Below are 10,993 nucleotides of genomic sequence, written 5' to 3' on the forward strand. Positions count from 1 at the left end.
ACAAACAATTAAAAAAAAAAAAAAAAAAAAGACTTGGTGACAAACCCCCTGAACCATTACTTCAACACAATTTTTTCCCCTTTTTGGTTTTAAGGTCTCACTCTGTAGCCGTGGCTGTCCTGGAACTCTCTGTGTAGACCAGGTTGGCTTGAACTCAGATATCTTCCTGCCTCTATGTCCCAAGTGATGGGATTAAGTGTGTGCTACTATGCCCATCTCCAGAGTTCTTAAGATTATATACTTTGAGTTTTTGTGTTGTGGTGTGCAGAAATGAACCCACAGTCTTGTGAACATTAGGCAATACTTTGCCAGTGAGCTACACCAAAGCCTAAGATTATCTATCTTTATAAGTCTATAGGATAAAGATGTTCTGGGAAAAGTACAGGAAATGTAAACTACTGCAAATGTAAAAACATCACTGAGAGAAACATACCGATACATTATGCCTAATGTGGATTCTCTCTGCTTTATCAAACTAACTCTGCCGTCACTTCCTCGTTTGTGCTGGTTAGACACACTGCAGATCTGAACAACAACTTCCCAAAGGTCTTTAGCAGTCCGTCTACTCTCTTTAGGGCCTGGAAGTTCTTTGCAGGTGGCTGCTAAAAGCTGTCCAAGCTGTAATGTGAAAAACAAAACTATAGACAAGAGAATCTAATTCACACGACAGTCTTATAAGGGCACAATAGAGGGAGGACAGATACCTCCCCCAAATGCCCACACACTTCCATTCAGTATTCAACACAATGTTTGAGAGCTCTCCGTCCACCATAGGCTTCCTACGATGGATCTAATCTGTTACTCAGTCAAGATAAAATTAAGATTACAGAAGGTGGATGATCTAAAGTTGACTTAAGGCCCTAAGATGCAGAACCAACCTTGGAATAAAGAATAGAACTGAAAGCAAAAATAAGAGAAAAGATGGGCCACAAAAAGGGGAGAATACAAGTATAAATCAAATTCAGGGCCAATGGGATGGCCCAGTGCATAAAAGTGCTTAACGTGCAAGCCTGACTGTACCTGACAACTTCAGTGTGATCCCATGAAGTTTTTATTTTTAAAACCCATGTTTAAAAAAATAAAAACTGCTGGTCGTGGTGGCGCACGCCTTTAATCCCAGCACTCGGGAGGCAGAGGCAGGCGGATTTCTGAGTTCGAGGCCAGCCTGGTCTACAAAGTGAGTTTCCAGGACGGCCAGGGCTACACAGAGAAACCCTGTCTGGGGGAGGGGGGACACAGCTGGATGTGATTCATCTGTAATTTCAGTATTCCTACTGCAAGATAGGAGGTAGAGACAGAAGAAGTCCCCTGGATGCTCTTCAGCCAGCTAGCTAGGAAATTCGGCATGGCATAAATAAGAGGCTCTTCAATTCCATCAGGAAACCCCAGTGCCCACAAAACTGAACCTGGATTTAAAAAGTTCTTTAATGGAGCCTCTACTATTTTAGGTCGCTTCTTCTGGAGAAAAAGCAGAATTGTGACAAACAAAAACTGTTTGTTTTTAATTTGTTTTGTTGTTATAAAAATTTTCAAGGGGCTGGTGAGATGGCTCAGTGGCTAAGAGCACCCGACTGCTATTCCAAAGGTCCTGAGTTCAAATCCCAGCAACCACATGGTGGCTCACAACCATCCGTAACAAGATCTGACTCCCTCTTCTGGAGTGTCTGAAGACAGCTACAGTGTACTTACATATAATAAANAAATAAAATCAAAAAAAAAAAATACAATCTTCAAAAAAAAAATTTTTCAAACAGAAAAATCTAAATAGTTCACCACATATCTGATACTCCATAAATACACTTCAGTGTTCACTTCAGCTTTTGAGTTATACAGCAGCAAAGAAGTCACTAACACACCGTGGATCATGTGCTAATTGAAGGGCACTGAATTTATTAAACAGGTAAATTTAACTAAAGGTGAGATCTTGGGAGGAGTGACTATGTCTACAATTCCAGCACTTAGGAGATGCTAAGGAAGGAGGAGCTCAAATGTGAGACTAGACTGAACGATATATCAAGTTTGAGGCCAGTCCAAGTTACATATAAGAAGTTTTCTCAAGAGGAAAATCTTACCCCACCCCCAAATGTTAAACATCTCAAATAAACGGAACTCTATAAACCATCTTGAGCACCTGTGCTGGATAACATATAGAGCACAAGATATAAAATTAACTGCTTTCAAGAGCTTACTATATCACAAGGAAGACAGATTGTCACACAGCATAAACAATGTTAACACTATGACAAAATCAAGATGAGCACAAAGCTAGCGAGAAGTGATTCATCCATTTAGAAGAAAATTCAGAAACACATAAGCCAGTGGAGGGCCATTCCTGCAGGGAGAGCAGACAGCAGCACAGGCAGCACAGAAGCATGAAGAGACTCCTGGAGCACGGTGAGGTCCGCAGAGGAGGTTAGCAGGACTTGCACTGCCAGAGCACTGGCACCTTAAAAGGCCTGTGGTCAGACTGAAAATCTCACGGGTGAGGCTGGAGAGACAGTTTAAGAGCACTGACTGCTATTCCAGAGGATCCAAGGTAAATTCCCAGCACCCACATAGTTGTTCATAACCTTCTGCAACTCAAGTACAGGGGATCCAATGTCTCTTCTGGCCTTTGAGGACACCAGACATGCAAGAAGGGCACAGACATGCACGCAAGCAAAACACCCACACATGTATAATAAAGTTTAAAAACAAAACCACAACAACAACAACAACCTAACCGAGTTGTTATCCCACAAAATCAACACTGCTGGCACTAACTGTTCCTGCTCCTGTTCCCTAACCGTATACTCAAGAGTGTCGGTGAACCTTGTGCCTGTGAATCCTGTGCGATTGCCATTATATTACAATGTCTCTCTTTCTGATAAAAGGAGGAGACTAGATGGTTTTGTATTATTTCAAAAGAGACTATTTTAGTCACCTGCTAAAAAATTTCCCTGGGTTATATGATTATGTATTGTGTCAAAAGATAACACAGGCTTTAGCCTCAACCCACTAGCCCAACCACACTCTCAGGATGCTTTTCTTTCTTAATAGATAATAGGCAATTTCTATTTTAAAAAGAAGGGGAAGGGGAGGTGGCAGAAACTGCATACACATTGACCTCAGCACTTGTTGGGAACCTGAGGTAGACAAATCATTGAGTTTCAGGGCAGCCAGGTTTATATAGTAAGACACTGTCACAAATCAAAGGGTGCTTGGGTTATCTTGTTCTCATACACACTAGGAAAGAGCTCTTGAAACTAAGCTACATCCCAGTTCAAAACCATGGACTTCTCTACCAACTGACAAGTTCGTGCCTTAATTGATGAGATACTATAGAAATCAAACAAATTTCAGAGTGGTAGGAACTAATGAAATGGGTACATTAATTGAGTACTAATAATATAAAATACTAATACTCTGATAATCATTTTAGATTAAACATTAATTACCTTTACATATGGATTATTCTGAAATAAAAATGCAGGAACTTGCAGAGTAAGATATTCATTTTCTCTCCAGTTTAACATAAAAGCAACACACTCTTCAGCTACAACTTGACGAAGAGGAATATCTAAAAAGCAAGGAAAGAAACAGTTGGAGAAGGCAAGCTTGGGAACAAAAGGTCTTTAATCTTAAACTCAGGGAGGCAGGAAGATCAGAAGTTCAAGGTCATCCTAGGCTACTCAACAGATGTAAAGGCTACAAAAGACCTTACCTGTGAATAAGTTAATGAATGAATAAATAAATGAACTAGAAATAATTTAAAATACAATAGTATGGGAAAAAGTCACCAAAGCTTGATTAACCACCGTTTCCTTTTAAATAAATATACTGACCCATGTTGTTAATTTTTGTAGCTCAAAGCAGTAACCAGATTGTAATATACTTTAGAACTAAGACTATAAGGCATCCTTAGTCACAATGCTAAGACAATGAATCTGGTGCCTGCAGCCAGAATAGGTTATTGGATCTCCTGGAACTGGAGTTAGAAATGGTTGCTGTAAGTCACCATGTGCGTGCTGGGAACCGACCCCAGATCCTCTGTAAGAGTGGCTAGTGCTCAACTGCTGAGCCATCTCACCAGCCCCTCTCAACCTTTTGTTCTGTTTTGAGACAGGTTCTCTCATTGAATCTGCAAAGGCATCCCTACACACGTGCTCATACTAGACAGACTTCTGTTTTGGCTTCTTTTTTAAATGAAAACACTTTTCTTCTCACATCCTGACCCACAGAGACAACAGCCTACCAATTCCAACTCTTCTAGTGGCACTGAGAGCCTTGACCGCTCAGAGATTCATCTGCTTCTGCTTCCTGAGTGCTGAACTAAAACTGTGTTACCACCAACCGGAGCTTCATAACAGGATATCATAAAAATGTAAGACCTAGCTGTGATGATTCATATTTGGAATCCCAGCATGAAAGACTGAGAGGCAGAAAGAGGCCCAACTGTAGGACAGGCAGAGCGGCCCATGCCTGCAGGCCCAAATATTCCAGGGACTAAGGCAGAAAGATCACTTGAAGCCAGCATGGCCAACACAGCAAGACTATCCTATGTCTTAGAAAATAAATAAAATTACAACATGTAATTTTACTACATGTAGTTTACAATGCAGTTTCTACAATGTGTTGAGTGGTCCAGCAAAAACCCATTTCACCCCAACCCCAAATCCTTAGAAACTTCTGAATGAAATCATACCAGGAAGTAAGATTTCTACATATGTAACCAGTGAACCGAGTTCATACTGGTTTAGGAAGACCTTAAATATAATCAATGTTCTCCCTCTAAGAGAAAAAGCAGCCACATGAAAACAAGAGCAGAGGCTGGGGAGACGCAGCTACGACCGTGCCATCCCAGGGATCCCAGGAGATACTAGCAACTAGGAAGAGGCAGACAAACTGTTCCCCATGTCTTCAGGAGCATGGCTCTGGGTCACACGGATTTCAAATTTTAAATTGCCTAGTTTGCAAGCCATTATGGAAACCCCAGGGAAGAAAGTTTCTCCCGTTACCAATTGTTCTCAATTCACTTCTAAACCAGAAATTGTTCCAAGATAGAAATGTTCCTACAGAGGTAAAGTCGATAAAACAGACCTCTACCCAACACACACCCTACAATGAAGTAAATTTTGCATTTGGATTTGTTAACCAATCTTACCAGGAAGCCTCATTTCCAAATATCCTCGTACCCTACTGATAAGGTCAGAAGGAGGTCTCTCTCCTGACTGCCCCACTCCGGCTTCGTGAGTGCGAATATCTAAAAGTAGCATCTCATTCAGCATAACCTGTCGGAGCTTTGGTGAGAACTCTGTTACCAGCTCCAAACAAGCTGTGAATAGCTGTTTGGAATGGGGAAAGTCCTATAAAAGAAAGAGGATAGGCACAGTCAACCCTCTGGAACTAAAGCGTTATGTATCTTTAAAGGGAGTTATGAGATCTGAGCTCAGGCTCCACATCCACGCACCAAGCACTTTACTCACTAAGCAATCTCACCAGCGTTGAAAGACAGTTTGAACAAATGTTTCATTCACATCTGACTCACCTTAACAGTACTGCAGTGTAAACCTTTGGCCATGAGAATGTAAACCAAATCTCTTGTTAAATTGTCCTTAATTCCTAGGATAACACTACTGTATACAGAAGGTACTTCCCACTAAAAAATAAATAATAAATAAATAAATAAATAGATTCATAAACACACAGAAAAAGGCAAATCTAGGTGAGAATCTCTCAATGATCTGATTGCATTGTTTAAAAAGTATTAAAAAGCACATAATTTTCAAACAGAAGGAAAACAGCAATAAAATGTTAATAATTGTAAACATTTCACTGCAGAGATCACTAGTGAAGGACTAAAGTTTCTAAAGGATGCTGCAGAGTCAACACAAAGGACCTACAGTGGGGCAGCATACGCTAAGCATGCACAAAGCCACCATGACACTTTGATACACAGAGCATGTACAGGATGGCAAAGACTCCACAAAAACAAAGAACTTGAAATACCTCAGGTAATTCTCACAACAATATTACAAGATAGGTAATACTGGTACTCATCTTACAAATGATAAAACTGAGGCAGGTATACCGAGGGGATAGATGGAATATATACAGCCATTAAGTACAGAAACTGGAGGGCAGTGCCAATTTGCTTATTATTATGCTATATTTTCTCCTTAAAACTAATGCCAATAAACATACCATAAATACCAGGAGAAATCTTAATATTTAGAACAACTTCTATTACACTGCATTTGTGTATTAAAGCCTTTATAAAATATAAATGAATTTCAGGCTTTTCCTAAACAGTGTCACCAGGGGAAAAAATACAATCAGAAATATTGCCAAAAGGCTGGAAAGATGGTTCAGTTATAAAAGGCTAGACTCAGCCTGGTGGTGGTGGCACATGGCTTTAATGCCAGCACTCAGCAGGCAGAGGCAGGCAGATCTCTGAGTTCAAAGCCAGCCTGGTCTACATAGCAAGTTACAGGATAGTCAGAGGCTAAACAGAAGAAATCCTGTCTCAAAAAATAAAACAAAAACAAAAACAAAAACAAAAAAGAAAAGGTGATGAGTAGCTAGGTTCACAACCAAGCTATGAAGAAACACTGCCGTATTATTTGAAGTTTCTCCTATGGTTGCTGCCTCTTATCCTGAAACGACAACCCACTAATAGAGTGTTTTATATGTATTTTAATTTTTACTGTATTTATTTTGAGACAGAGCATGGCCTGGGAAGGGCTCCTGAAGGCCGAGTCTAGCTGAGGAACAACTGGAAGCTGAAGGCTGCTAACGAGCAATCAGTTTCCCTCAGGCCTATCCTCCAGCAGACGGTCTCATATCTATGTAAGCATGGGCAGTATTAACTGGTTCTAGAAGCTATAGGAAGAAGAAATAAAATTAAAGACAAAGTTGGGAGAAAGTTTTGGATTGAGGTCTCAGAATGGGAGAGGAGTTTATTTGCAAAAATAAACAACCAGGGCTGGAGGTGTGCCTCAGTGGCCTACTACTGCCCAGAGTGAGTGAAGCCTCGGGCTCATTTCTCAGAACCAGAAACAAAGCAGAGAAGTTAGGTAAAGACAGGATAAATAATATACATTTTACCTATGTTTACGGCTGTGTTTCAAACCATGGAGGTGTTCTCACAACAGGTGAGACGTGATCTCTGCTCACATCACTGGGAATTACTGTGCGTTTCCACAGTAATGGTAAAGGTACAATGTGGTCACGTGAAAGTCTTAACTATTAAAGGAGTCCTTATTATTAATAAATAAATAAATAGGCAGAGACTACGGTTTCTCCGATTACAGTATAGAACTAAGAAATGTATTTTTAAATATTTCTTACCTTATTTGACACAGTCCAAAACTGTCGCTCTGAAGTCATACCATGTAATTCAATTAAAATCTGTCTAATCCGCCAGGGATCCACCGATAATATAAGCTGATGCTCCAACTGGCCAATGTTGACACTTGCTGAGGCTAAGGAAGAGAGCTCTGCTTCAGTTAATGATTAAACTCAAACTTAAATGTCAAATTTTAAGTATGATACAACCAAGAGAAATAGCATAAGTGAAGTGTCGTAAGTTAAAAGTGGAAAACAGGTCGGGTGTGGTGGCACACTCCTTTAATCCCAGCACTCGGGAGGCAGAGGCAGGTGGATTTCTGAGTTCGAGGCCAGCCTGGTCTTCAGAGTGAGTTCCAGGAGAAACTCAAATTATATATTAACTTTATTTCCACACAGAAAATCTGCAATGTGTGCACTTAGTAAAGTGAATACACACACACACACACACACACACANAGAGAGAGAGAGAGAGAGAGAGAGAGAGAGAGAGAGTAAAAGTGTAACAGTGAACTAACTGGCCCACAGAAAAAATTTGCAGAAATATGGAAAAAATTAATATAAACAAGTCTCCCTTGTAAACATATATTAACAAAAGTGTGTATGCAGTATATCTTTATTAGCAATAATAAAGTATGTGGGGTGTTTTTAATCCATTTTTTTACATTGTGCATGTGTGTCCCTAGATATGGAAGTCAGACAATCAGTAGGAGCTGGTTCTTTCCTGTTACCAGGTAGGCTCCAGAAACTAAATTGAGATCATCAGGCTTGTCGGCAGGTGGCATCTTGTTTTATAGGGGAAAAGAGAAAGAAGAAGAGGGGCTGGAGAGATGGATCAGCGGTTAAGAGCACTGGCTGCACTTCTAGAGGTCTTGAGTTCAATTCCCAGTAACCACATGGTGGCTCACAACCATCTTGTAATGGCATCTGACGCCCTCTTCAGGTGTGTCTGAAGATAGATACTTATAGACATAAAATAAATAAATGAATCTTAAAAAAGAAAAGAAGGAAGGTTTCCCATCCCTCCCAAAAACCAAAATGACCACAGAGAAAAATCTAATTTTGGCTCAGGTTATCAACATAACAAGCAGTTTTGTGGCTTAATATTGTTCTTTGTGTGGTTTTAAGGCTAAAATATCTTACTTATAATTTAGATAGGTAAGGTCACAGATGGGAAAAACATCAAATAAGATAAAAATGACAATGTTCTTGCCAGGAGTGGTGGTGCACGCCTTTAATCCCAGCACTCAGGAGGCAGAGGCAGGCAGATTTCTGAGTTCGAGGCCAGCCTGGTCTACAGAATGAGTTCCAGGACAGCCAGGGTTATACAGAGAAACCCTGCCTCGAAAAACAAAAACAAAAAACAAAAAAAAGATAATGTTCTCAAAGTTAAATGCTTAGCCAGCGATTAGTAGCACAGCCATATTGGCTGGCCATCCCAATTCCTTTTGGTCCCACGTTCCCTTATCAATCTCCTCTCCATTCATACTTTTACCCTCAAGAACATATGAGCACTATGGTATCTAGGTCTATTCCCCAGTTTATGAAATATCCATCAGCCTCTAGCTCACCTGAGAACCAAGAACTGCTCACACAGAATCTAGCCACAGCAGACGGATTACATTTCTATTAACTATCCACACAAATACCAACTAAAATACAAAGAAAGCCTTAGGTATATCTTGAAGATGGACAACATATAAGCTAGCAGAATAGGGCTAACCTGGGATATCATAAAATGAAGTCACAGGTTTAATGCACAGATTTACTCTCGGGGATCTCTTTCTCATTTGATCAACAAGCAGCTTTCGTTCTTCATCTTTCAACAATGTAATGAAAAGTTCATGTGAAGAAATCATGAAGACATACTGCAGATCTTCCAACCCCAGACACACATTCCTAGAACAGTACAAAACATTATAAAACAAGAATATACATTTTTATTTGGGAAAAACATTCATATTGACCAATTATTAGTCATAAGCCATATTTAAAGCTATCATTTCACCGGGCGTGGTGGCGCACGCCTTTAATCCCAGCACTCGGGAGGCAGAGGCAGGTGGATTTCTTAGTTCGAGGTCAGCCTGGTCTACAAAGTGAGTTCCAGGACAACCAGGACTGCTGCTTGTGGACGTTGTACATCGTGGTGCGGAGCCTAGTGCGCACCACGATGTACAACGTCCACAAGCAGCTCGGGAGGCAGAGGCAGGCGGATTTCTTAGTTCGAGGTCAGCCTGGTCTACAAAGTGAGTTCCAGGACAACCAGGGCTATACAGAGAAACCCTGTCTCGAAAAACCAAAAAAAAAAAAAAAAAAGCTATCATTTCATAAATTATATAACACTGCTTGTGGACGTTGTACATCGTGGTGCGGAGCCTAGTGCGCACCACGATGTACAACGTCCACAAGCAGCTCGGGAGGCAGAGGCAGGCGGATTTCTTAGTTCGAGGTCAGCCTGGTCTACANAGTGAGTTCCAGGACANCCAGGGCTATACAGAGAAACCCTGTCTCGAAAAACCAAAAAAAAAAAAAAAAAGCTATCATTTCATAAATTATATAACAGTATTTTGAAATACATGTTACATTTTTCCTTTGGTTCCCATCACCCATGACAGGCAGATCACAATTGCCTGTTAACTCCATCTCCAGAGGATCCAACACCCTCTTCCAGCCTCTGTGGGTAAATGCATGTACACACACACACACACACACACACACACACACGTTTTGAGTACTTAACCTTAAAGCTAGATATTACTAGACAAATTTCAACTTAGTTTATTTTTCAAATGGAACTAATTAGCTATATAGAGACAGTATAAAAATATAAACATAACTAGTAAAAGATACTTTTCAAGTTGGGCATAGTAGTGTATACCCGTAGTCCCAGCATTTGGGAAACAGAGGAAGGAGAACTGAAAGTTCAGGACCAACTGGAGTTATGTGGTGAGGCCTAGTATTTAAGCAATAAATGCTGTGGGTGTACCATATCAGCAGAGGACTTGCCAGCAAGCCCTGGATTTGATCTCCAGGATCTCACAGACACACACTTCTCAGCAAGGCACAATGGTGACACACACATTCAATCCCAGCAGTCAGTACTCTGAAGTCACAGGATTGTGAGTTTCAGGATAACTAGATATTCATAGCAAAACCCTATCTCAAAAAATAAAAGCTAGCTTGGGGTGTGGGCCAGGAGAGGTGCAGGGAGGGCAATATAGCTCAAGAGGGTTACAGCATTTGCTGCTAAGCTAAGTTGAATTCCCAGAGCCTACATGATATAAGAACAGAATCCTTTGTCCACTGACCTCCACACAGACACCCTTGCATGTGCTCATACAGAAACAGACACAAATAGACACATATACACATAACATTTAAAAAAATAAAATGTCTAAAAAAAAGAAAAAATATATTTCTCATGAAACTAAGTTCTAAGTTTAAAACAAAAAAGGTACTTACTTTAGAAAAGCAGCCATGTTTCCTTTCAAAGAATCTGAAGCTTTTTCTACGTTTATTGATCTTGAACATACCTAGGAATTACAATAATTTTCATTTGAATACGCATCTCAGCTTGAAATGTTGAGATTTTTAAAATAAACAACTCATGTTTGCTGTGTGTGTGTGTGTGTGTGTGTGTGTGTGTGTGTGTGTGTGTGTGTGTGTG

At 40.3% G+C, this 10,993-nt stretch overlaps 1 protein-coding gene across 1 annotated transcript in view; it reads right to left on the reverse strand.

Moving 5' to 3' along the window:
* Ints8 (integrator complex subunit 8) overlaps nucleotides 1-10,993 on the reverse strand; it is a 49,239-nt gene that overhangs the window by 16,858 nt on the left and 21,388 nt on the right. Inside the window, exons 11-17 of the mRNA XM_021222401.1 lie at nucleotides 10,789-10,859; nucleotides 9,050-9,225; nucleotides 7,330-7,463; nucleotides 5,528-5,638; nucleotides 5,144-5,345; nucleotides 3,438-3,559; nucleotides 434-618 (exon numbers count right to left, since the gene is read on the reverse strand). Of these exons, the coding sequence (XP_021078060.1) occupies nucleotides 434-618; nucleotides 3,438-3,559; nucleotides 5,144-5,345; nucleotides 5,528-5,638; nucleotides 7,330-7,463; nucleotides 9,050-9,225; nucleotides 10,789-10,859 (1,001 nt within the window). The remainder of the gene's footprint in view (nucleotides 1-433; nucleotides 619-3,437; nucleotides 3,560-5,143; nucleotides 5,346-5,527; nucleotides 5,639-7,329; nucleotides 7,464-9,049; nucleotides 9,226-10,788; nucleotides 10,860-10,993) is intronic.

The sequence above is a fragment of the Mus pahari genome, chromosome 22 (genome assembly GCF_900095145.1).
Source record: "Mus pahari chromosome 22, PAHARI_EIJ_v1.1, whole genome shotgun sequence".
Taxonomy (NCBI): Eukaryota; Metazoa; Chordata; class Mammalia; order Rodentia; family Muridae; genus Mus; species Mus pahari.